Below are 27,379 nucleotides of genomic sequence, written 5' to 3'. Positions count from 1 at the left end.
AATGGGAACTAGGTGCTCCTAGGTAAACCTTGCCCTTCACCCCCACCCCAAGAATATCTTGAGACTTTAAATAGCTCCAGGCCATATGATCCGATAGTCACAGTGAACACGGGACCACTATCAACAGAACCAGCCAATCCCAAGCCTGCTCACCCAGGTTTGCCCGTTCCTTCCCAGAAGCCACAACAAAGTCTGTCCACGTCTCCGCTCCCAGGGAGTTCCGGCTTCCTCTCGATCAGCCGCAAAGCCTCTCCTGGGTGTCCCGAGTGGCACATTGTTCTCCTCCAGAACCGTGGGTAAGAAATGACCTTCAAACTCTCTCTGGGTCTCGGTCTGGGTCTTTGATTTCTGTGGAATCAGGATTTACGAGTTAAGGGGTATTATGAAACTAGGTTCAGTGATTGCTGCCGGACTGCTTTCAAGTTCAGCTTCACAGACCTGAACTCAACGGATGAGATCCCTTTCTTCTCCACGCTCCCACCCGTGATAGATAGGAGGACACATGTACGTTTTTGCCCGTCAGGTGGCTGTGAGCGGAGATCTCTCCTACTCTGATTAGCTGTGCCCTGACTGCCAGAGAACATCATTTCTCTGTGTGCACATTTGGCTTAGTGTCCTGTGCACGGCCTCCTCGTCGCCTCACTCAAATTTTTTATTTCTCTTTCTCTGGTCAACTTCTAAGAGCTCCCTTAGGTTATAAATATCAGCTCCCTTCCATCCAGTTGGTGAATATTTTCCGAATTTATCATTTACCTATTAAACTCTGATGATAGGGAATTTCGCCATGCACAGTTTTAATGTTTGTATTTTCAAATACATCTATTTTTTCTTTCATAGCGTTTGATTCTCTGGTCTATTTAACAAGGTCTTCTCTTGTGCAAGATTGTGACTTGGAGTTTCTTGTAAGTATTTTTCCTCTCTTTTTTTATTCTGTATATCATTTATGTGCCTAGAATTTATTTTTATACATGGCGTGAGAGGGGAAATCCAATCCTATTTTCTTTGAGTTCGATGGGCATTTCTTTTAGCATCATTAAATAATTTAAATAATTTAGCATTAAATAATTCATTATTCTCCTCTGAATTATATGACTCAATTAATCATATCTTAAATTCTCTTAAATCATCTCTTAAATAAAAACTAATTCTGGATTTTCTATTCTGTTCCAGAAGGATTTTTGTGTAACCTTATACCGATACAATTTTTAAAGATAATCCTGGCTTTATAATAAGTTCTGAAGTCCACTCAAAAAAGTGTCCATCACTGATACTTTCCATGAATTTTCTCTCTGGCATTAAGTTTTTAATCTATACTTGAAAAATTTGTATCTAATTTTTAAAAATTGGACTTTTAGGGGAATTTGAATTTTAATTGTTTGGGCGTATATATATGATTTTATGAGAATTTACATTTTAATAAACTGTCCAAAAATTTTGCATACATTTTCACTTGCACAGATATTATTGTAGGCCTTCAGTGATGTTTGATAGTGTTTTCCCCTGTAGAAGTGCCATCACTCCTGTTAAATTTGTTCCTAAGTATTTTAAAGTTGTAATGATTGCAAACACAGGCAATAGTTTACTCATTTCCATTTTGTGGTACTTTGATGCAAATGTTATGTATTTGTCTTGTACCCAATGACAGAAGTCTTCAGTATATTCTAGTAACGTTTCTCCCCTAGAATCTCTGGTGTTTTCTAGTCGTGTGAACGTATCCAGTGTGTCACCAGATCTTTCCTTTTGTGTTATAACTGCATCCCTTATGACAGTTCATCAATTCAAAAGCATGCCTTTTTTCACAGTATAACACCTTTTTTTAAATTAAAAAAAAATTTTTTTTAATGTTTATTTATTTTTAAGATAGAGACAGAGACAGAGCACGAGCGTGAGAAGGGCAGAGAGAGAGAGTGAGACACAGAATCCGAAGCAGGCTCCAGGCTCTGAGCTGTCAGTGCAGAGCCCAACACGGGGCTCGAACTCATGAACTGTGAGATCATGACCTGAGCCGAAGTCAGACACTTAACTGACTGAGCCACCCAGGTGCCCCAGTATAACACCTTTTTTTTATTATCAGATTTTAGTTAGATGGTTTTAGTATTTTGCAATACAGAAAATCGCTCCTGTGTTTTGGTAAATTCACACTTCTTCTTTTAAAATAATTTGATTTATATATACGTTTCTTGTTTGTTGATAGAATTGATATGTAACCTTGTGTAAGTTTAGGGCAAAGAGTGTGATCATTTGACGCACATGTATGTTGCAAAGTGATTGCGACCGTGAGGTTACTTAATACCTGTACCACTTCGCACAGTTACTTTGGGGGAAGGGGTGAGAACTTTTAAAATTTACTGGCTTAGCAGTTTGCAAGCGTGCAAGACAGTGCAATTAACTAGAGTCAGCATGCTGCTTAGATCCCCAGAAGTTACTCATTCTACAATGGTAAGTTTGTGCCCTTGGTCACCTTCACCCGTTTTCTCCTCCACGTAGCCGTGGCCTGGCAATCACCATCCTACTCTGTTTCTATACATTTGGCGTTTTTAAGATTCTGTAGACTATATCAGAAAGTTAAATGGGGAACATTTCAAATATTTATGTATCCTGTCATGAAGAAATAATAACCCTACTGCGTATTCACATGAAAAATACACTTTATGAAGAATAAAAGTATCTTGCAAAACAAAAATCAATTAGGGAGAAGAGTGATATTGTTTGATATTTTTGAAAAACGAATGAGTAGCCTAACAGAAGCCAGCTAGAGTATCAAATCTGCTTCTGCCTTCAGTATGGTGCAATACGCCACACCATATAGACCTCTGGAAGCTCCACTGGATACATGTGAGATAATGATAGTGTTGGGGTGCCTGGTGGCTCAGTCGGTTAAGTGTCTGACTTCAGCTCAGGTCATGATCTTGCGGTTCGTGGGTTCGCTCTGTGCTGACAGCTCAGAGCCTGGAGCCTGCTTCGGATTCTGTGTCACACTCCCTCTCTCTCTGCCGTCTCTTCCCATCCCCTCTCGTGCTCTGTCTCTCTCTCTCAAAAATAAATAAACATTAAAAAAAAAAAAAAAAAAACTTGAGTAAAAAAAAAAAACACACCTGACTTCACACTCGATGCGGGAAGACTGAAAACTTTCCTGCTGAGATGGGGAGCAAGACAGGATGCCCCTTCCCACCACGCTAGTCAACGTTGTACCGGACGTTCTAGCCAGAGCCATGAGGCAAGAAACAGAAACAAAGGGCATCCAAATTGGAAAGGCTGGGGTAAAACCATTCCCAGTCACAGAGGACGTGACCCCACATACAGCAAATCCCGAAGAGTTCTTAAGGAAACTCGTAAAGCTAATAACCGAATTCAGCAATGTTGCAAAGCACAAGACCAACACAAACGATCAGTTGTGTTTCTACACGTCACTAGCGAACAATCCAAAAGCTAATTTTTGACAGGTACAGAGTCTTTGTTGGTGGTGACAAAAATGTTTCGCATGTAGTGAGCGGTGGAGGTTGAACAACACTGTGAATCGATTTAATGCCACTGGATTGTACACTTATCCGTGGTCGAAATGGTAAACATTACGTTATGCAGATTTCACCACAACTAAAAAATATTAATCTACAGGGAGATAGCTGGAGATATTATGATCATGTCTACTGATTTTATGGAGCAGAGGTCCACGAACTGTGGCTGGCGGGCACAGCTCACTGCCTGTGTATGTACGGCCCACAAGCTAAAAATGGCTTAGCCATTTTTTAGTGGCTGAAAAATCCAAAAGACAAATAATAACTCCAAGTGCAGGACACTTGAAATTTATGCGAATTCCAACTTTCAGTATTCAGACGTCAAATGTTCTGGAACCAAAAATTAGCCCAAATTGCTGGATTTGGATGACTGATTTATTCCTAGTCGGGGCCCTGATGTGGTTACTTCTCCAAGAAGGATTCAAGTCCAAGCCACGGATCACCAAATTGACCTCTCTTTTTATGATAAAACTTAACTTTCTACACACTTTAAAAAACACCCATGCCTTTGCCTTCTTCATAGGTTTTAGTATTTTTGCATGAATTGACATGCCCTTTTGAGGTTCCATTTATCGGTGTTGTGGGATCCACAGTATTTAATTGCCTCTCCTAAGGCTATTAAGCTCTTCTTGTACTTGAGGAATTTGACCGAGCACTGGAGCACTGACCCTTCACCTGCGTGGCCACTGGTGGATCCCTTGTTCCCGTGCTTGGCACACTGCCTGCCAATATACCTCCGCTCTCCTTCCTCCTGGTGCACTTTCAGAACTTCTGGGCTCTCTTTCCTGCTTGCAAAAACAGAGAAGTAACAGTTCAGGTCACTGTATAACCTGCCATGGATATAAAAGATGAAATAGTCATATACATTCACCGCCCCTCACTTATTAAAATCAATGACGAACTATACGTATTTTATTTCTCTTCATCCTATTTCACTATTATTATGAACTCACGGCTCTTTCGTAGAATCAACTTCTTCCAAATAACAATGTCAATATTTTTTCACCTTCCAACTGTCGGGAGCGGTCTGGCAGGATTCCCTCAGTGGACGCCTTTGTCTTTCCAGCATTGTTGCTACCAGCCATGGTAAACCCTGATCTTTGACAACAACACTGTATTCAGTTCTGTCCTGAATTTTCCTGATCCAAGACACAAATAGCCATTCTCCAAGAAGGCAGATTTCTTCCAGGAGGAATCAGAGTCAGAGAGTCAACTCTGGTCATTGGTATTGCCCATGAAAATTGGTGGTAGAAGGAGGTGCTACTGAATCCTATTTGCCTCACTTAGGAGAGACAGAACCGGAAACAGGATTTTAAACGTACGAGCTCACCTTACTTTTCCAACTCAATATGTTTGTTTCTTAGAGTGTGAGGTATCGTCAGCCACTAATATCTTCTACTATGTCGACAGTTACTTTATTAAAGAAGCTGGTTAGGGGCGCCCCGGCTGGCTCAGTAGAGGGAGCGTGTGACTCTTGATCTTGGGGCTGTGAGTTCGAGCCCCAGTGTTGGCTGCAGAGATTACTTTAAAAAAACAAATTAATTTTTTTTTAAAGCATGGTTAAAGGAAATGAACACAAAATGGAAAAATCAGCAGGCAAATCGAAACTTGGGTTTGAAGACTTGAGACTCAGCGCCAAGGGGAATCACAGGCACCAAGTCAAGGCTGTAGTCAGTGCTGAAGTCCAGAAAATACCAACAGATGTTTCACAGTTAAACAATGCCTGACACGGCCTATGCAGCAAAGGGGAGTATGCCAGTAGCTGAGCAGGCTGTGTGCAAGTTCAAAGGTCTTGGAAGAATTTCTATACCCAGCAAGGCAGGGATGGAGCAGTTCTAGACAGGGGGCCAAGCAAGATGAGAAGTCGAAGCGAAAGGTCAAGAGAAGTCTGAATAGAGGAGGACAGGACGGGGCAGGGTCAAAAGGCACGTCAGGGCTCTAAATCTGTGCAGGCTGGGCACCAGTGAGGAATTTCATTGTGATCACAATTATGCAATAAAATCTACAAATCTAGGGAATTTGTTTTATTAAAAAGTGTTTTTAATGTTCATTTATTTTTGAGAGACAGAGCATGAGTGGGGGAGGGGCAGAGAGACAGGGAGACCCAGAATCCGAAGCAGGCTCCAGGCTCCAAGCTGTGAGCACAGAGCCCGACGCGGGGCTCGAACTCACAGACCACGAGACCATGACCTGAGCCGCAGTCAGATGCTTAACCGACTGAGCCCCCAAGGCACCTGAATCCAGGGAATTTTAAAATAAATTTTAATCTGTTTCTTCAAAGAGAATACATTTTCATTTAGGAATCTTAAAAATTGCCTACTACAGAATAGACCACAAAAATCACAGTAAAATCACAAAGATCACAGCAACAGTCATCATTTTGGAGCTTCATACGGCACTTACTCATTGTTTATGGAATTAAAACTTTATTCACCATCTTCGCGCTTGATATGTTTGCATAATATAACAGTTTAATCAGAGTGGTGAAAATGGCATTTCATTTTTGTGTTGTTGTTTTTTTTTTGTCGCAGAAGCATAATTTTTGTGGAGGTATAATTGACATATGATGTAATGTGTTTCCAACATGCAGCTTGGTGATTTGGTATTCGTATAGACTGTGAAATGGTGACACGGTTACGTCTAGTTAGCAGACATTTCATGCATATCTTCCCTGTATTAACTGAGGCTGAATATACTTACGGGTAATTTAGTGCCTTTTTTGAGACGGGAGGGGAAGGAGATGTTTTAATGTGCCCGAATTAGGCGTGAGAGGAAAGGGAAAGATTAAAATGAGGCAGAATCCAGAAATTAATCTCACAGCCTTAGTCAGCATCTTTTAATGAAATCGACTCTAATTATTATGGATAAGACATGATAGACTATTGACAGCCTGATCATTTGTTTAGGAAGTTTTCAGTGAGGTATCACAATACTGTCACTGATGAGTGAGCTAGGAATTTTCATGCTCTGGTGATCAGAGGGTAAACATTGATGGGGCAAAGCCTTTTGAGAAAGTGACTTGGAAATGTCAGAGCAGAGCCTATATATATATATATAGGTGTGTGTGTGTGTGTGTGTGTGTATTTACATACACATATATAATTTTAATACTTAATAATTTTCCATGTCATTATAAAACATGAATAAAAATCATTATACACATATTTGTAAAACTACTATTTAGGTGGTCTGGGTGCTTTCTATTGCTACACATACAAGGCAGATAATGCCTAGATTTCAATTGTTCTTTTAGTTTATCAATTCAAACTTAGAAACAAAGGTAGGCACAGGGTTAAAGTTTCATTAAATAGTTTAAGAATAAAATTAATCACAGGAGGCTGTACGGCTCAGTCGGTTAAGTGTCTGACTTCAGCTCAGGTCATGATCTCATGGTATGTGAGTTCGAGCCCCGCATCAGGCTCTCTGCTGTCAGAGCAGAGGCCGCCTCATATCCTCTGTTTCCCTCTCTCTGCCCCTCCCCTGCTCATGCGTGTGTGTGCTCTCTCTCTCTCTTGCTCTCTCTCAAATAAGTAAATAAACATTTTAAAAAGAACAAAATTAACCAAAGATTAATCATTCTGAGACCGTGATAGAATAATACAAATGCATTGGGGTTGTCAAATTCAACTCAAAATGGATTAAAGACTTAAATGTAAGACTGTAACTTTAAAACTCTGGGGTAAAACATAGGAGAAAATCTTAATGACATTGACCATGATATCTTGAATAAGACACCAAAAGTACAGGCAATAAGACCAAAAATAAACAAGTGGGGCCACATCAAACCAAAAAGCTTGTGCACAGCAAAGGAGACCATCCACAGAGTGAAAAGGATTCTTTGGATTGGAAGAAAATATTTGCAAACCCTGTATTTGATAAGAAGTTCATCTCCAAAATATATAAGGAATTCCTACAACTCGTTAGCAAGGAAAACTAATGACCAGTTCAAAAGTGGGCAAGGACTCGAGTAGACATTCCTCCAGAGAAGATCTACAAATGACCAAGAGGTTTATGAACAAATGTTTATGAACATCACTCATCACTCAGGGAAATGCAGACCAAAACCACACTATCACCTCATACCTGTCAGGATGGCTATTGACAAAAAATAATGCGTAACAAGTGTTGGAGAAGATGCTGAGAAACTGGAGTTGTCATGAATTAGAGTGTAAATAGTACAGCCATTTTGGAAAACGCTTGGTGGTTTCTCAGAACATTAAACACAGGTTTGTTCTATGACTCAGTAATTCCACGCCTACGTACATACCCAAGAGAATTGTAAACGTATGTCCACACAAAAACTTGTGCAGGAATGTTTACAGAAGCATTATTCATGGTAGGCGAAAAGTGGGAAAAGCCAAATGTTTGTCAACTGAAGAAGGGATAACCCACACGTGGTGCACCCATACAAAGGGATGTTATTTAGCCACAACAAGGAAGGAAACACCAAAACACGATACAACATGGATTGGCATCGAAAACAATGGGCTAAGTGAAAGAAAGCAGTCACGAAAGGCCACGTGGTGTATGTACATAAGATCTCCAGGATAGGCAAATCTGTCGAGGCAGAAAGTGTTTGCCGGCAGTTGAAAGGAGCGAGGAATGGGGTGTTGTTTTTAGGAGGATGGTGTTTAGTGGAGGACGATGAAAATGCTCTGAAATTGTGTACTGGTAACAACTCCATGAGTAGACTAAAACCTGCTGAAGCGGATGAATTCGAGGGAGTGATTTTATGGTATGTGACTTCTATCTCATTAAAGCTGTTAAAAAAATAACAATTACGCTATTTTCTTCCCTCTGCAGATTTCTTTTAATAAAAAGCCAGAAGAGTGGAAAGAGATGAGCTCAGTGAAACTCTGCTCTGTAAAGCTGAACGATGGGTTCTTCATGCCCATGCTGGGATTTGGCACCTCTGCTCCTAATAAGGTAGTCACTGTGGCCTCGGAGACAGAGAAGCGGCGGATGTGGGTCCTTATCAGAACCAGAATTGGGGAAATGCAGGCGGGCCTCATTTTATTTGTTCGTAAGATGCTTCTCTCCAGGTTAGGTTATTTAGTGCATGAAGTCAGTGATTTTCAAATTTTCATCAGCATGAAAACACTGAGGTTCTTGTTAAAAATGCAGATTTGGAGGCCGTACCTACAAAGGCTCCGAATGAGTAGATCTGGGATAGGGCTCAAAAAGCCACATTTCTAATGAGCTACCGAGTGACTCTGACGCTGCTTGTTCGACAGTCACACTTGGCATACTGCTATATCAAGGGGCAGGGGAGCGTGCCATCTGTCAGCCACGCAGGGGTGGGTGAGGCCGTTTCTGGTACTCTCACCGGCTGTCCAGCTGTAGCCATTCACCATCTGTTGCAATAAATGAAACCCAGGTGTCATGATCACCACATGTCGGAGACTTGATGGCAAGCTTGCTTGTGATGAAGTTTCTCTAACGTCTGGTGTCCAAGCGGTCCCTGTCCACCAACACGCGTAGACTATCCAGAGAAATCTCGGCCGCTGAATGTTCTGGAGAGAGTCAAAATTAAAGTTAGGGAGAGTGCTGGTGGTCTGGAGGGGAAATAGTCTGGTAGAGGCCAAGTTGTTAATACTATTCCCTGGGGGCACTTGGAAATTCTCTGTTTGGAACCCTGAACTCCATGTGTGTTTCTCATTTGAACATTTCCAACTTACAAGAGCACATCTTCGGTGGTTCCTAGTGGAGGAGCTTATAATTGTTTAAGGAAAGTTGTAGGATCGACTCCCCAACACGAGAGCCACATGGTGGGTAATGCTGAGGACTTCAGCAAGGGCACTGTCACCAAGGGTTGCTTTTACTTGGACTCGGCTCTTAAATCCGGGGTACTAGTTAACTCGTCGGGAATTACAGATTAAAAAATATACCCAGGAGACATTTTAAGTGAGGTAGAAGAGGGTGATGGTGAGGGGAAATTATGGAGAAGGTCTAAAGTCCAGCCTGGTGGGCCAGCAGAACAGTAGGCAGCTAAAAATAAAATAACCAAGTTGTGAAAGGGCAACAGTCACGTGCGGACCAACTTAGCAACCACCACAGCCAAACCAATTATGAGACATTTTGCATAAAAAAAATAGTTGATTTTCTTTTACATTTCTGCTCCTCCTCAAATATTGCTTGACGCGTTTCTCCAAGTTTACATCGGTAAATCATTAATTTATGCTGTGTAAAGTCACACCTTCACTGCATTGACAGATAGCCCTGAGCATTAGACTTCTGGATTGCAACCGGTTTAACAATCTCTCACAGAGTGAATTAACTTGGGACTGTCAACCGATAGATTGTTTAATCCACACATGATGTAAATCCAGGGGCGGGAGGGTTAAACCCAGTGACGAGCTAGGCCAGCTCGCGGACTCACGAGATCTGATGGTGAGCACCTTTTCCTAATATTCATGGCTTGAAGTCAGCCATGGTGGGAGTATTTACACCATAGATCGTTAAATATCTACCACTGGGTATAAGTCAACATTCAGCTCTGTCACCTCTAGCTCTTAGCCCTTAGAAAAACAATAGGTTCTGCTAAATAGCTCCGCTGGTGGATTGGCCATCTGTTCCTGAATCAAGTAGGTCTTTGTCTTTCTGTGGTCTTCTAGGTTGCTAAGAGTGAGGTGCAAGAGGCTGTCATGAGAGCAATCGATGTAGGCTACCGCCATTTTGACTCCGCTTACTTGTATCTAAATGAAGAAGAGATTGGGAGGGCCATCCGGAAGAAGATCGCTGATGGCTCTGTGAAGAGAGAGGACATATTCTACACTTCAAAGGTTCTGTGTATAGTTCCCTATGTATCTGTGAAAAGCTCACTCTTAGCTGAAGAGTTTCTCGGTGAAGTTCTCCTCTTATTGGCTAAATTTTCCTTCCCACAGACCTTGCACTGTAAGAAGGTATATGCTGAAGGTGGGGTACATGCTGGCAAGGGATGTGGGTTCCAACTTCTTCGAGCCCTAGGCCTCATGTCTCAACCTATGGCGTGGTCAATAGACATCCCGTGTCTCTTTCCTATGAAGTGGGAAGATAATACCACAGAACTGCTATGAGGATGAAATTAATGTTTGTAAAAGTACTTAGATTTTTTTTTTTAACTTTGGAGCCATTTTCTCCTACTATTTTTCATTTCTACTGATAGTATAGCTGAAACAAATAAAAGAACTTACAGATTTAAGTCAGACTGGAAAGGAATCCAAGAAGAATTTTCTCCAATAGTGTTCATGGAGCTGACTACGACTAACTAGAACCAGATATTTAAATATGAGGCAAAGTGACCCATGAAGAGAGAGTTGAGGTCCGTACAAGTGAATTCTAGGCAGGAAGGGAATTTCTTCCTTCTTGCTCCACGGTATGAAGCTCTCTAAATGACTGTGTTAGATGTGGTATCACTATTGCTCTCTTGTCTGTTTATGTCCCTTCCGTAGGGAGGGAGCCTTAGCAATTTTGATGGATTTTCCTTAGATTTTTACTTCCTAAAATAAGCTGACTAAAGTACCCTCCCCCCAAAATTCCTATAGGTCCTACTTTTCTTTGGAACACTTAATACATTCAAAATGCAATTTCCTGAATCACAAGTGCTTGAGGTTCTTGTTAAAAATGGAATTTCCCAGGGGCGCCTGGGTGGCTCAGTCAGTTGAGCATCCAGCTCTTGGTTTCGGCTCAGGTCATGAGCTCATGGTTCATGAGTTCGAGTCCCATGTCAGGCTCTGCACTGACAGTGTGGAGCCTGCTTGAGATTCTGTCTCTCCCCCTCTCTCTACCCCTCCCCTGCTTGTGTGCACTCTCTCTCTCTCAAAACAAATAAACTCGGGGAAAAAAAATGCAATTTCCCAGCCAAAATCTCCAGATATTGTGATGTAGTATGTTGGAGGTAGAACCCAGGAATGTGTTTCATAATTCCTTTACATTCTAAAGTTTGAGACCCCCTGTGTTGGGCCATATTTTTCCTTTCCTACATCGTTGTCTTAATTCAGTATGAAACAGAAGCTATGAGGAAAAAGAATTTAGGAGCTAAGTAGGATGGTTCGTCACTTCCCAATGACCACAAGTGTCACTTCCCAACGACTGCAAGTGGGTTTGTAGTTGTTGCTCATTTTCCCTTTCATTAATTTCTTCTAGAGATTCTTTTTTTTTTTTTAAGCTGTATAAAATAGTTTTTATATGGTTCCCCCTTAGGCTAAAACCAGGCAGCAAGCCCCTGGTTACATAGACCATATTAAAATGAAACAATTATATTTTATTGAAGAGGAGTTAAAATCGAGCATTTTTGTTATTGAAGCGTAGTTGACATACAAGGTTCTGTTAGTTCCAGACGCACAACATGGTGGTGTGACGAGTCTGTACATTACACAGCGCTCGCCATGATAAGTGTGGTCACCATATAGCGTCATTGACAACATCCCTCATTTGTCATGACTTCCTTATTTTATGACTAGAAATTTGTACTTCTTGATCCCCTTCACTTAGTTCACCCCTCCCCTTACGCTCCTCCCTTCTGGGAACAACCAGTTTCTCCTCCATATTTATGAGTCTGTTTCTGTTTTTTGTTTGTTTGTTCTTTCGTTTGCTTGGTTTTTCAGATTTCACATATAAATGAAGTCGTCTGGCATTTTTCTTTCTCTGTCTGATTCATTTCACTTAGCATAATACACTCTAGTCACAAATGGCAAGATTCCATTCTTTTTTATGGCTGAGTAATATTCCACTCTTTATATGTACAAACGTATATATCACACCTTTTTTATCCATTCATCTACCCGTAGATATTTGTATTATTTCTGTATCTTGGTTATTATAAATAATGCCACAATAAATATAGGGACGCATATGTCTTTTTGAATTAGTGTTTTCATTTTCTTTGAGTAAATTCCCAGAAGTGGAATTACAGTTGTGGATCATATGGTATTTCTGCTTTTAATTTTTTGAGGAACCTACCTCCGTACTGGTTTCCACAGTGGCTGCACCAGTTTACATTCCCATCAACAATGCCCCAGGGTTCCCTTTCCTCCATATCCTTGTGAACACTTGTCATTCTAGTCTTTATTTATTTATTTATTTATTTTTAATTTTTTTTTTCAACGTTTTTTATTTATTTTTGGGACAGAGAGAGACAGAGCATGAACGGGGGAGGGGCAGAGAGAGAGGGAGACACACAGAATTGGAAACAGGCTCCAGGCTCCAAGCCATCAGCCCAGAGCCTGACGCGGGGCTCGAACTCACAGACCGCGAGATCGTGACCCGCTGAAGTCGGACGCTTAACCGACTGTGCCACCCAGGCGCCCTAGTCTTTCTGATACTAGCCATTCTGACAGGTGTGAGGTGATACCTCATTGTGGTTTTGATTTGCATTTTCCTGATGATGAGTGATGCTGAGCATCTTTTCATGTGTCTGTTAGCCATCTGTACATCTTATTTGGTAAAATGTCCATTCAGGTTCTCTGCCATTTTTAATCAGATTATTTGTGTTTTCGGTGTTGAGTTGAATAAGTTCTTCATGTAGTTTTTGATAGAAACTCCTTGTCAGATTTATCACTTGCAAATACCTTCTCCCCTTTGTGTAGGTTGCTTTTTTGTTTTGTTGATGGTTTTCTTTGCTGTGAAAAAGCTTTTTATTTTGATGCATCCCCAATAGTTTATCTTTGCTTTCGTTTCTCTTGCCTCAGGAGACCTATCCACAAATATATTGTGAAGGCCAATGTCCAAGAGGTCACTGCCTGTGTCTTCTTTTAGGAGTTTTATGGTTGCAGGTCTCACATTTAGGTCTTTAACCATCGTGAGTTTATTTTTTTGTGTGTATGATGAAAGACAGTGGTCCAGTTTCATTCTTCTAATGTTGCTGTCCAGTTTTCCCAACATCATTCGTCTTTTTCCCATTGCATATTCTTGCCTCCTTTGTTATAGATTAATTGACCATATACGCATGGGTTTGTTTCTGAGCTCTCTATTCTGTTCTGTTGACCTGTGCATCTGTTTTTGTGCCGGTGCTGATCGCTTTGATTACCACAGCTTTGTAGTATACCTTGAAGTCTGGGATTATGATACCTCCAGTTTTGTTTTTCTTTCTCAAGGTCGCTTTGGCTATTCAGGGTCTTCTCTGGTTCCATACACATTTTAGGATTGTTTGTTCTAGGTATGCAAAAATATATGCTATTTGTATTTTGATAAGGGCCGCGTTCAATCTGCAGACTGCTTTGAGTAGTAGGGACATTTTAACAATATTTGTTCTTCCAGTCCACGAGCATGGGGTAGCTTTCCATTTGTTTGTGCCATCTCTAATTTCTTTCATCAATGTCTTCCAATGTTCAGAACACAAGTCTTTTACCTCCATGGTTACATTTATTCCTAGGGATTTTATTGTTTTTGGTGCAATCGTAAATGGGATAGTTTTCTTAATTTCTTTTCCCACTACTTCCTTATTAGTGTATAGAAATGCAACAGATTTCTGTATATTAATTTTGTATCCTGCCACCATACAGAATTCTGAATTTATTAGTTCTGATAGTTTTTTGGTGGAGTCTTTATATACTGTCTGTCATCTGTAAATAGTGACAGTTGTGCACTTTATTAATTTCTCCTAAAGATTCTGAAAGAAAGAATCTCATACCTTCCCTTTCAACCATTGCAGGTGTGGGGAACCTTTTTACGTCCAGAATTGGTTCGAACCAGCTTGGAAATATCGCTGAGGAAACTTCAGTTGAGCTATGTGGATCTTTATCTTATACATATCCCAGTACCTTTGAAGGTCAGCGAAAGTTCTTTTACTTTAATCATCAACGTAAAAATTAATAGCTGAATACAAGAGAGGATATAGTTTGTAAAAATGAGGAAAAAACATACATAATACTTTAAGCTCCCCCCCCCCTTTTTTTCTGCCGCAAAAGTCCCATCTCAGCCCCAGAGTGTAAGAGTTCACTGGCTTTCAATATCTTTGCTTCGATCTTGCAAATGCATTGTCTGTATTTTCAAGACCCCACAGTCCTGGGGGCACCTGGGTGGCTCAGTCGGTTAAGCGTCCGAGTTCGGCTCAGGTCATGATCTCACGGTTCGGGGTTCCAGCCTGCATCTGACTCTGTGCTGACAGCTCAGTGCCTGGAGCCTGTTTCAGATTCTGTGTGTGTCTCTCTCTCTGCCCCTCCCCCACTCACGCTGTTTCCCTCTGTCTCAAAAATAAACATTAAAAAAAAATTTTTTTTTAGTAAAAAAAAAAAGACCCCATGGTCCTGAATGTCCACCTCATACCCACTCGTGTCTGGGGAGTGTCCCGATATGGAGACCAGCTGAGGTATAGGAAATTTAATGATGAAACTCAACCCTCCAGATGCTCACGAGTCGCTCTACTGTGTGACCACCTCCAGGTGTAAAGCAGGGGTGAGAGCAGCTTATCTCACGAGAATCCAAGGCCAAGGTGCCTGTTGAGCCGTGGCATCGCTGTAGCCTCTCTCTAGGATGGGGTCTTGGGTGTCCCAAGTTGTCTGTGACTCGGTGTTTAGCAGCTAAAACCTTTCTAGGAGGTATACTCCCTCAATGTACTTTCTCTTGTCTTCAGCCTAACCTTACAATTCCCTTCAAGAATGAGAATAGGTTGTTGCATTAGCCTCAAGGCCTGTAGGCTCCCGACAGCTTGGCTGAGGCCAAACACAGCTTTGTACAACCTCTCTTTCTTCCCTGTGTCCCAGCCTGGGGAAGAGCTCTTCCCAAAGGACGAACACGGGGAACTCATTTTCGACACAGTGGATCTCTGTGCCACGTGGGACGTGAGTACGGCTCCGAATAGCTACGTCTCTGACTTGGGGGAGAGAGGCCGGACAGGGGATTCAGGAAACGTGGACCTCGTCCAACTCCGCCCCCAGGTAGACTCGGGTGATTCCCGGATGTCCCTCTGCCTCCGTTTCACATCTCCCGCATTTGATAGTTCAGCAAGTGCGTACCGAGTGCCTGCGGTGTACTCAGTACTGAGTGTGTTTAAGTGCTCAGGCCGCACTGGTGAACAAACCGAGGTTTCCAGCCCCACGGACTGGCAGGTGCTACGGCAGCGTGGGGGGATGTATGAGAAAACAAAACTGATGAGGGAGCTGAGAACGCCGGGGCAGGCCTGGGACACAGAGGGACAACAAAAGCAGAGTGGGCAGGGCAGGCCCGCTGACAAGGTAAGACTGGGCAAAGCTTTGCAAGAAGCGAGGGAACCGACTGTGTTATGTCCGGAGGAAGAGCGATACGGGCGTAAAGAAGGCCGAGGCCAAGTTTTTAAGGCGGGAGAGGACCTGTCACGTTCAAGAACAGCAACGAGGCACGTGTGACGGGAACAGAGGGAACTTGGTGACCCTCATGGGGAAGGGGGTCGAAGAGAAAACAGGGAGCCACAGTCGGGGGGACAGTCTGGCCCCTTCCTGCCTCCCATGCTGCACAGGCTCCACTTCCTGTGCGCCTGGCCCTCGCTGTGACTTTGCTCGAGTTTTTCTAGGTGTCCGGCCAAAAACCGCACCGGCTCCTTGAGCTGGGTCCTGCACCCCTTGCCTTCTTATCTCGCTCCGTCTTCTTGCCCTTTTTCTCCTATTATTTTATTTTTCATTCTCCTCCTACCCGGTTAATCCCTGTCTCGTTTGTTGACATCCGCAGCTTTCAAGGCTTCCCCTGTCCCGTGTCATATTCTCTCCCATCCCGAGCCCCCTCTCTCGGCACCGGGCACCGTGCTTCCCCAGCCAGCTGCGGGGATCACTCCTCACAGCCCCTTCCTCCACAGGCCATGGACAAGTGTAAGGACTCAGGGCTGGCCAAGTCCATCGGGGTGTCCAACTTCAACCGCGAGCAGCGGGAGAGGATCCCGGACAAGCCCGGCCTCAAGTGCAAGCCCGTGTGCAACCAGGTGAGCCCCGTGGACCCGCCCCTCCCCCCCCAACTCTACCCCCTCCTCTTGTGTCATTTCAACGAGGTCACCAGCGGCACCGCCCTCTCCTGAAGAGAACAGAGTTGCACTGCAAGTTGTCGAAGACAGTCCCCAAGGCCAAGTCGCTGTGTAAAAAAACACCCGAGGCTCAGGTTGGAGTATAATCTCCTAGGTGTGTAATGGGGGTGGGTCCTAGAAATGTGCAGCTAACAAAGTCTGGATCTTTCTCATCTCTGGTCAGTAAAGTTGGAGCCCTCCTGTGGAAAAGAAAACAGGTAATTCTTTTGAGTTCTGTGTCATGAGATAACCACTGAGCCCTGACGGTACAAAATCAGCCCCCGACAATGTGAATACATTCACAACATTGAACTTAGAAATGCTCAAAATAGTAAATTTATTTAAAAAATGATAAATTTAGGGGTGCCTGGGTAGCTCAGTTAAATCATCTGGCTCTTGATTTTGGCTCAGGTCATGATCTCATGGTTCGTGAGTTCGAGCCCTGCATCGGGCTCTGCACTGACAGTGTGGAGCCTGCTTGGGATTTTCTTTCTCTTTTTCTCTCTCTCTCGAAATACATAAATAAACTTAAAAAAAAAAAAAAAAAAGATAAACCCACCTTAATAAGCCACGCATTGGGGCGCCTGGGTGGCTCAGTCGGCTAAGCATCCGACTTCGGCTCAGGTCACGATCTCGTGGTTCGTGCGTTCGAGCCCCACGTCAGGCTCTGTGCTGACAGCTCAGAGCCTGGAGCCTGTTTCAGATTCTGTGTCTCCCTCCCTCTCATTGACCCTCCCCCGTTCATGCTCTGTCTCTCTCTGTCTCAAAAGTAAATAAACGTTAAAAAAAATAAAATAAAATAAAAAAAAAAGCCACGCATAAACTTCCTGATCTTGGAGAATTATGGAAGAAATTGTGAGCACAGAAGTGAGTGGCCACACTTCTGTCCTCGGGAGGGTCCACATTCACCCTGGCTTTATCTTATCTCCTTCTAAACTTCTTACATAAAGGCTGACAGAGAGTGACAGCCAATCCATGTATTAAATATTAGTGAGGCTTGTTTTTTTCTCTTATTTATAGATGAAGAATACAAATAAGAATTCTGAAAAGTTGTATTTTGTGTCCCTTGGGAGGTTTACCTCCACCTTGGGGATCGTCAGTCTAGAGAAAGTAAAGAAACTGGTTTTGCCTGGGGTCATGGTGAAGAATTAAGGAAGAAGCCATACGTCGCCCTGGGTTCTACAGAGCGAACGGACCACGGCCAAGCTTAGACTGATTGGCTGGTGGGAAGTTTACGTGGGCCTGAGAAGCTTGAACACAGGACGGTTCATCGTGATCCGAGGGGTGATCTGAGTGGATGGCAGTTCAGGTCAGGTGGCTTGGTCTTGTTCCCCGAATACAATAAATCACCCTTCCTCCCCTTCCGGGTTCATGCCCGAGACAACCGTGACGCAGACAGGTCATTTGCACGTGATGGCTGAACCAGCCCCAGGAAGCCAGCACCGGGCTCTTCCTGCACACGGTGCTGGGGAATACAGTTCAAGTGGGGCCGAAGTCGGGCTGCTTGCTTCTCTTCAATCCCTGCTCATTCTTTTTTTTTTTTTTTTTAATTTTTTTAATGTTTATTTATTTTTGAGACAGGGAGAGGCAGAGCATGAACGGGGGAGGGGCAGAGAGAGAGGGAGACACAGAATCCAAAACAGGCTCCAGGCTCTGAGCTGTCAGCACAGAGCCCGACGCGGGGCTTGAACTCACGGACTGCGAGATCATGACCTGAGCCGAAGTCGGACGCTCAACCGACTGAGCCACCCAGGCGCCCCAATCCCTGCTCATTCTTATTGAGTCACCAGAGTCAGAGCAGAGGCAGTGAGAAAGGCATGTGGCAAAAAATGCGTGTGCACACTCGCAGTTTGGGGTCTGGCCCGAAAGGAGCTCGGGAGTTGTTGCTTGTGTCCTTATAATAGGAAGAGCTGAATAAACCAAGAACGAGCAACTCTTTTTAGGTCCATCAGAGAGTTGAGGTCACAGAGCCAGCTGCCGGCCAGAAAACTGGAGAGACAGGCTGATACAGAGAATCGCGGTTTGCCAGGAACGGAAAGGCCGCCAGGGTCACTATGGGGCAGGAAGATGTGGAACGGCAGCTCCGGAGTTGCTGGAGCCTCAGCGTCAAGTCTGAGAGCTAACATCTCCAGGGGGCTCCTCTATGGGCCTGTCCCCAGGCTCTCCTGAGTTTTACCTCCAGAAGCCCTACCAGGTTTTCGCAGTGAACACTGGAGAAAAATCCAGTAGCCATCTTGAAAAATAGTCAAGACATTCCGTTTTCTTCAGGCCCCCCCTGCAACGGACACCATTACGCTAGAGCCTGCCCGCCCAGGGTTTTACGTGAGCCTAACCCGTGTCATGGAAGGGGAAATAGCCAAGGCCAGCCCGAGAATCAACAAATTGAGCTGACTGGCCCCTAGCCCACCCATCCCGTGGCCGGGGTGACCGTCTTGACCCGCATACGTCTGGGTGTCCAGGTCCCCTACACAGAAAGGACGATGACTGTACCCCTGATTACCTTTTACGGCACAGAAGCCCCTCTCACCGGTAGCGTGTGCGGGTCACAACGCCAGTAACAGCTTCTGACTAGTCACAACGAGCAACGTATTTCCGCTCGATGATCAAAGGGCCAGAAGCCCCCGAGCCCTGTACACATGGCACAAGACTGGGCTTGGGGAAGGGAACAGGTGCAGTGACGTAGCGCAGGGCCGGTGTTTGAAGGCTCCAAGGGTCAAGCGGAGACATCACAACACACTGTGGTGGGAAAGACGAAAGCGCTCTGGTTTCTGAAGCTGAAGACTGACCTCACGAAAGTCAGTCACCCGTGAAGGATGAGTGGCTGCTTTCCAGGCGTGGCAGCTGTGAAGGGAAGAGGTCAGGGTAAGGGACTGAGAACGAAGAACGAAGACAGGCAGGGGCTGCTTCTCGTTGGACAGAGCGACGCGCGAGGGGGAGCCAAGGCCAGCCCCGTGGTCTCCCGTCCGAGAGACTGAGCGTGTCTGTCGACCTCCTGATCTGACTCGTCTGTCATGAGCACCAAGCCCGTTTCTCAGTACTGCTCTGCTGTCCGTGGGCGGTAATTGGAGGGCAAGTCTCTGTCAGTTCCCCTGGCCCAGCTGTGGGTGACGGTCGTGTGTTCCCCGTGTTGCTGGACCGCCCGGATATGTTTGCTGTCATGCAACGCAGCACTTTATGTTCCTGGAATCCAACCCTTCTGCTTGCTTTCTGCAGGTGGAGTGTCACCCTTACCTCAACCAGAGCAAACTGCTGGGGTTCTGCAAGTCCCAGGACATCGTCTTGACTGCGTACGCGGCCTTGGGGTCCAACTCAGGGAAGGAATGGTAATGACCTCTCTGCACTCATTCTAATCATGGACACTGTCCCTTCTGGAGTCATCGCTCAACCTTCTGGGGCAGATGAGCGGTAGACGGCAGGAATAGTCCGTCTTTGCAAACCCTTTAACGAGCCTACTTTGTAGGGACTCGATAAGACAGTGTTAAATAACAAAATCACTGATTAGAACGTTCACCCAGTTCACAAGCTTTGGGTTTAGAGAGTGGCAAAGGGAGCCCGGGCCACGATTCGAACACTTGATAGTTGAGGGACGTGAGACAAGTAAGAGCTTCTGTGAGTTTGGGTTTCTTTATCTCTTGAAGAGGAGTATAAAAATGCTCCTCTTAGCACTTGACGAAGCAGATAATTACTTGAAAGCATGATTGAAATAGCCACTTCTTAGAAAACAGTTGGTTTATTTATTATAATGGAGATTATCGGGTCTTAGCTGGGACAAAAATTTTGTCCTCTTGGCTTATCCAGTCTTTTACCGAATTTCTCAGAAACGTGTAAAAAATGAGCAAATACCTGAGAGTCCCTTTCTGCCTGCCTCTCTCTGGTCCTTCTTCTTTGGATTGGCCAAAAGAAGCAAAAACAGATGTTGAGACAGCCAGAGGGTAATCGGGCGGATTTTCAGAGGATGGAACCCACCCAGCCGTCCCATGAAAGATGGATATACAGCCTCGGACACATTGCACCTCTGCCTCCCTTCCAGGTTGAGCAAGAACAACCCAGTTCTCCTGGAGGATCCAGTACTCAGTGCCATTGCTGCAAGGCACAGGCAAACCCAGCCCAGGTGGCCCTGCGCTACCAGCTGCAGCGGGGGGTGGGGGCCCTGGCCAAGAGCTTCAATGAGGAGAGAATTCGGGAGAACTTCCAGGTACACGGGAGGGCTGTGGGCGGCAGGGGACTGATGGAGGCACCTCGTCTCCCTCTGGTCTGGGTCATCGGCGAGGCACCCAAGGTATATTTGGGCCAAGCTCACCTCCTTGCATACGCTATGCACGCGAGTGCGGTGTTTAACTATCCCCCCCCCCCCATCTGCTGCAGGGAGGGAACGAGGAAGTGGGAAAGAAACCCAGAAGGTCAGCTTTGGGTCTCAGTCCTGTTTTTTCACCCAACAGTATGGCCTTGATTTCTTCAGCTGCAGAATGAAGGAGCTAGATGAGATGGGATTTAGGCTCGAAAGGGTGTAGGATTCCTTTGCTGCGGCCACAGTCACCCACCCAGAGCCCCCGAGGGCGATCTGAGTTCAAACAGCCAAGGGGACACACTCCTGACTCTCGTTTGGAACGAACCCCCAGGTTCATGACAACCGTCTCGTAAAACCTACATACATTCCTACGTAAATGTGTGTCTGGGTTGGGGGAGGGAGGAGAAGCGGACAGTAATTGCTGCAGGGAAACTGAGTCGGTCTTCTCACCTTTCTGACAGGTTTTGGATTTCCAGTCGACACCAGAGGACATGGAAAGTCTAGACAGTCTAAACAGGAACATTCGCTATTTTGTAGATCCGTTGTAAGTAGCTCCTTCTACCGTAGACCCTGGGGAGCAGGACGGAGAAGAAATCCAGTTATTCCAATCCACAAAGGGGTTGCCTCTTCTTGGAGGAAAGCAGCTGGGAAACACTGTCTCTTCCAGCCCTTCCGTCCCCCTTTCCCTTGGGACTCTAATGTCCTGTGTCCCGACCCTGCTTGCATTCCAGAGTCCAGCGATGTGACGGCGTCCTTTGCGGGCACCCTCAACTAATGCCCCTCTCCCTCTGCCTTACTCATCAGTCTACATGAAACCTGGTTCAATCCCACTGTCTGCCTCCATCGTCAGTTTTTCCCTCCCCACGAAGTTATTCCCAGAGGTACTCAAACCTGCTCTCGTCTTTAAAAAAACAAAAATCTTCCTTTGAGCCGACTTCACTCTACATCCCGTTTCTCCTTTCACACGGAAACTTCCTGAAGAAGGCTGTCCTCGCTTCCTCTAGCTTCTCTCTTCCCCCGCTCTTCTGAACCCACGCAAACCAGACATCTGCTGTCCACTTTGCCAAAACTCTTCTCGCCCAGGTCAGCCATGACCTCGTCTTGTTTTAGCGGGAGGAACACTCCTAGAAACACACTCCTGGCTTGCTTTCTGCACAGCCGATCTGGTTTCCCCTCGTCTCCCTGGCCATGTCCCTTGTCGTGTTCTTTGCAGGTTCCTCCCCAGCAGCTCGACCTCTTAACTTTGGCGTGACCAAGGGCACCATCCTCCGACCCCTTCTCTTTTCTGCCTGCACCCACATCCTCGGTGGTTTTATCTAGTCTCGTGCTTTAAACACCATCTAAATATACACTCCCCCAAATTATACCCGACCCAGACCTGAGCCCTGAACCAAGGTTTGCATATCCCTTTATTCAACGACACTTGGGTGTGTGATAGACATCTCAAAACTTGTCATGTCTACACTGAGCTCCCAGTGGCAACTGCTCGCGTGTGCCCCCACCACACGCACTGCAAACACGCTCACACCGAGGTCTTCCGGCTCAGGTAGGCAACTGGCTGCCGTCTGTTCTTCCGGCCTCTGTACCCGACGTCCATGCCCAGCAGCCATAGTGCCGGGCACCCCTCTTCTTGACATCCGGTAGCCTATTGCACTCAGGGAGAAGGCCACCTTCCTTACAGCACCTCCAAGGGCCAGCAGGACGCTGCCTCCCTGGCCGTCTGCCTCCACGTCCTTCTACTGTGCCCCGCTGACCCCATGCAGCCCGGTGGCCTCCTGGCCGTCCCTCTCATACACCTGTGCCAGGGCCCGTTCTCTCTGCCTGCGACACTCTTCCTCCCACTCCTTCACCACGTTCACGTCCGCACTCAGGGCTCACCTCCGTGACACCTTCTCTGTCACCCTTCCTAAAAACGCAACCCTTTCTCTCTACTCTGCGTTTTTGTGTTGACAGTCCTCATTAGCATACCATCCAGGTTCTTGATTTACGTGGCTTATTTTCTGTTTACCTCGATAGAAATGTTAGATTCCCAGGGTGGGATTTTTAAAATTCTGTCTCCCTGAGTGATAAACATTGGTTGAATGAATGATATCGTAAAACGATAGAGAGGGAAGGGTAAGGAAGGGTGGAGACCCAGGCAGTCATGCTTAGCGATATCAGCAATTTTAATCAATATCGATAGTGATTTAGCTCTTTATGGCTCAAAATTTTATATATAATATGTATATATATATATATATATATATATATACACGTGAGGGAGTTTACCTATATGTGTATATATACACATATATACACATATATACAGAGAGAGGGGGAGTTTACCTACCTCTCAAAATTATATATATAAGAGAAGAGGAGTTTACCTACCTTGCTACAATGGAAGTCCCCTGATGAACTGACTTATATCGTAATCACTGTATCCATCCCTAGTTCTAATATATAATTTCCCACCAAGTAAAGGCACAGATGAAATATTTCCAAGTGCTTAAAAGAAATGAAACAAGTGATATTCTTATTACCTTCCTCATCATCACCATGAAATATTTGTTAATTTTATATATTAAACCAGACTGGCATTGTTTTCAAAGAAGCAGAATGCGGGGTCCCTGGGTGGCTTAGTCGGCTAAGCGTCCAACTCTTGATTTCAGCTCAGGTCGTGATCTCAAGATTCATGAGTTTGAGCCCCACATCGGGCTCCGTGCTGACAGCATGGAGCCTGCTTGGGATTCTCCCTCTCTCTCTGCCCTTCTCCTGCTCGCACTCTCTCTGTCTGCCCCAAAAATAAACTTTTTTTTTTTTTTTAAAGGGGCAGAATTCATCTCTGCCCTCTTGGGAGTTTACAGTATCAACACAAATAGCTTAGCTCCTTAAGTTGTAGAATAATACAGTACCTGAAAAAAAAGGCAACATATTGGTTTATTTTTATAGTGTGTTCATGAGCACAGAAGTGTATTTTCTACAGTGTGTTCATTACAGTGTCATGCGATAGTATGCGGTTATTATCAAACCGGTTGGTTTTGTTCCCAAAAGAAAATTACGTTAATTTTTATCCTGAAGCCAATTTAAAAGAAACATCTCTTTACCCAGCACACTAACAGTTCCTTGACTAAGACTCTCCCTTTACCTTTTAGATTAAGCCGTCATCCGGATTTCCCATTTTCTGATGAGTGTTAACGGCATTGTCTGTGCTCCTTCCAGAGTTCTTTGATTTGGTTCGATGATTGGCAAACACCAGGCACTTGGTTTATCCCATTGCTGCCTCATCAACCACGGTGTGACTCCGCAGGTTAGGAAATGAAAGTCTCTAAACCAGTCTTTTCCCTCCAAAGTAAATGAGAATACGTTTCAAACAACCTAACCTATCAATGCCCTGACTTTTTAGTCTGTTTTGCTGTTTCCTGTGTCACTGAGGTTAAAATGCTGATATGCACTGAAGTGATCACAAGGAAAATATAAATCCCTAAAAAAAAACTAACCATTTAGTTATTTCCAAAGTCTAGCTTTTTACTTGTTCATAAGAATTTTTTTCTCTTTGGCTCTGAGAATTTACCACACTTACACAATTTTATCAGACCTTTTAAAGGGATCTAAAACTCAATTCATAGGTAATATAAAAGCTGTCATATTTCCACAAAAAAATTAGTCATAATGCCACAAACAAGGAAAGTGTCAAGCTGAATGAAAAAGGACGACCAAGATCTGAAAATTATCTGATAAAGATTTTAGAGCCACCATTATAAACACTGTTCCAACGAGCAATGACAAACACACTTGGAACTGGTGGAAAGATAGAAAGTTTCAATAAAGAAACAGAAGACATAAAGAATTACAAAATGGAAATTTTAGAGCTAAAAATTACAAGAATCAAAACAAGAAACTCAAAGGATAAACAGAGGGGGCGCCCGGGTGGTTCAGTTGGTTGAGTGTCCAACTCTTCCATTTCAGCTCAGGTCATGATCTCACGGTTTGTGGGCTCAAGCTCTGAGTCAGGCTCTTCGCTGACAGTGGGAAGCCTGCTTGGAATTCTCTCTCCCTCCCTCAAAAATAAATAAACTTTAAGAAAAAGACATTAAGGGACAGAGGAAATAACGTACTGGAAGATAAAACAATATAAATAACCCAACAGGAACAAGAGAGAGAAAGTCAGCTGGAAAAAACAAAACAAAACAACATCCTTGTGGACCTTGAAGAAGAACAAGAGTTCTAACACTGTGTCTTTGGAGTAGAAGGAATTTGGAGATGTTGGTAAAAGATACGACTTTTAAGTTATGAGGACCTTATGTTCGGCATGGTAATTACAGTTAATGATATTGGACTGTATAATTGATATTTGCTTAAAGACTAGATTGTGAGTGCTTTCACCAAAAAAAAGGTGACCAGGGGCGCCTGGGTGGCTTAGTCGGTTGAATGTCCGACTTCAGCTCAGGTCATGATCTCGTGGTCTGAGTTCAAGCTCCGCGTCGGGCTCTGTGCTGACAGAGCCTGGAGCCTGCTTCCGATTCTGTGTCTCCCTCTCTCTCTCTCTCTGTCTCTCTCTCTGCCCCTCCCCTGCTCATGCTCTGTCTCTCTCTCTGTCAAAAATAAGCATTAAAAAAAAAAAGTTAAAAAAAAAAAGTGACCATCGGAGGTGATGGGTGTATTAACTAACCTGATCATGGGAATCATTTCATAATGTCTATGCTTATCAAATCATCATGTTATGCACTTTAAATACATACAGCTTATTTGTCAATTATAGCTTTGTTAAATGGGGGGGGGCGGGAGAAGTGGGGGCAGAAACAGAAGAGGGAGGGGGATAGCTATAAAAGGGAACATGAGGACCCTCGTGGTGATGGGCACGTCCTTTCTTGATTGTGGCAAAGGCTTTGTGAAACACACACGTGAAAAAAATCACAGACGCGAATCAGTACACATCTGGGGAGGTCCGGATAAGACCAGCGGATTGTGTCAAGGTCCGAACCCTGGCTGTGATGCGGTGCTCTGGGTTTTCGGGATGGTAACATTGGGGGAAACTGAGTAAAGAGTACCTGGAATGTTCTGTATTATTTCTTACAACTTCATGTGAATCTACAATGATCTCAGAATAAAACGTTTGCTTTACAAAATAAGAAACCGGAAAATTGATTCCAGATCCACACCTTCCCTCTCCTTCTGGATTCTTTTCCGATCCCTGGTCAAAAGAACAAAAGAATGTGGGTGAGACTCTAGCCTTAGGCCCTGCCACCAGCCTTTTTGATCCCAAGAATGTGCTGCTCAGAGCACAACCTGGAGGAAGCGGAATTAAAAACAAGAATAATTTATGGGCCACCTGGTGGCTTAGTGGGCTAAACATCCAACTCGATTTCTGCCTGGGTCATGATCTCACGGTTCATGGGTTCAAGTCCAGCATTGGGCTCTGTGCTGACAGTGCAGAACCTACCTGGGATTCTCTCTCTCTTCCTTTCTCTCTGCCCATCTCCTGCTCATGCCCTCTCTCTCTAAATAAATAAACATTAAAAACAAACAAAAACCAGGAGTGATTTAGCCCAGCCAGTGAAGCCAGTAACCCGATACACATCCCCTCCCCCTGCTCTGAAATTGAACCATGGGGATGTGAAGCCAGTCGTGGGACTTGACATTGCTAAGTTACCAAATGGTGGGATAAATGAGAATTTGAGGTGAGGAATTCAAAAGTCCAAATGAACCCCAGGGGAAGAACAATCCTTTCTGGAAACTGTTGTTAAATTCGATTTTTAATTTTCCCCCACATTCAAATGATCAACCATATTTTCCTTTTTTAAAATATATTTTATTTTTTAAAGCTTATTCATTTTTAAGGGGGGTTGGGACAGAGTGAAGGAGAACTCCAAGCAAGCCCCTGAACTTGTCAGTGCAGAGCCCGATGTGGGGCTTGAACTCATGAAGAACCGCGAGATCATAACCTCACCTGAGATCAAGAGTTGGAACACTTAACTGAGCCATCCAGGCGACCCGGACCATAAATACTTTTCTTCAGCAACAGGAACTCTCCGACTTGAGAATATAGAGTTGGGGGGGGGGGCACTCTTTTTCCTAAACTTCAGTGTCCAAAAGCTCAAATGCTATCAGTTCATAGACATATTTGTAAGGACTTCAAAATAGAATACGAACTTTCCTCCAGGAGATCTTTATAAATTTCTCGTCCTACTCAAAGTTAGCGAAAGTGTAATTTTTCAAAAAACTTCGCATCTATTGGAGAGTCCAAATTTCAAAAATGGTGTCATTGGTAAAGGGGACTGAGAAAGAAGGGCCATGATCTATTAAGAGCACGGCACCACACGCTTTCTCCATTTGCACCCACGCGTCTTGGGGGGAGTCTTCAGCTCCAGCTGCCTGCCATGAAGACCACGTTTCAAAGGAAACTGCATTTAGAATCAGAACTTCAAATTTCTGTATCACAAAGTTATCGAATCAAGATTAACAAAAAAACAGTAAAGCATATTCACACCATTGCTTCGAAAAGAATTTGTTACCAAACACAATAAATTAGCGAGAACAGAGTTTGGACCATGATTAAATTTCTTTTCAATTTTTTTTATTTCATCTCTGGCTCAGCTTAACATTTTTTCTATTTTGGGGGGTATTTTATAATGTACATAACACATGAGT

At 44.3% G+C, this 27,379-nt stretch overlaps 1 protein-coding gene across 1 annotated transcript; it reads left to right on the top strand.

The window, feature by feature from the left end:
- Positions 1–842: 842 nt before the first annotated feature.
- Positions 843–25,295, top strand: LOC125918575 (aldo-keto reductase family 1 member C3-like). Its single transcript, XM_049624570.1, is given in 11 exon segments — positions 843–902; positions 8,319–8,441; positions 10,130–10,297; positions 14,146–14,262; positions 15,197–15,274; positions 16,261–16,383; positions 19,675–19,784; positions 20,492–20,553; positions 20,556–20,656; positions 21,211–21,293; positions 23,884–25,295. Coding segments are annotated over 10 exon segments (972 nt in total). The 5' UTR covers positions 843–902; positions 8,319–8,354; the 3' UTR covers positions 23,927–25,295.
- The last annotated feature ends 2,084 nt before the right edge of the window (positions 25,296–27,379 follow it).

The sequence above is a fragment of the Panthera uncia genome, chromosome B4 (genome assembly GCF_023721935.1).
Source record: "Panthera uncia isolate 11264 chromosome B4, Puncia_PCG_1.0, whole genome shotgun sequence".
Classification (NCBI taxonomy): Eukaryota; Metazoa; Chordata; class Mammalia; order Carnivora; family Felidae; genus Panthera; species Panthera uncia.
This window is presented reverse-complemented; position numbering and strand designations above follow the sequence as displayed.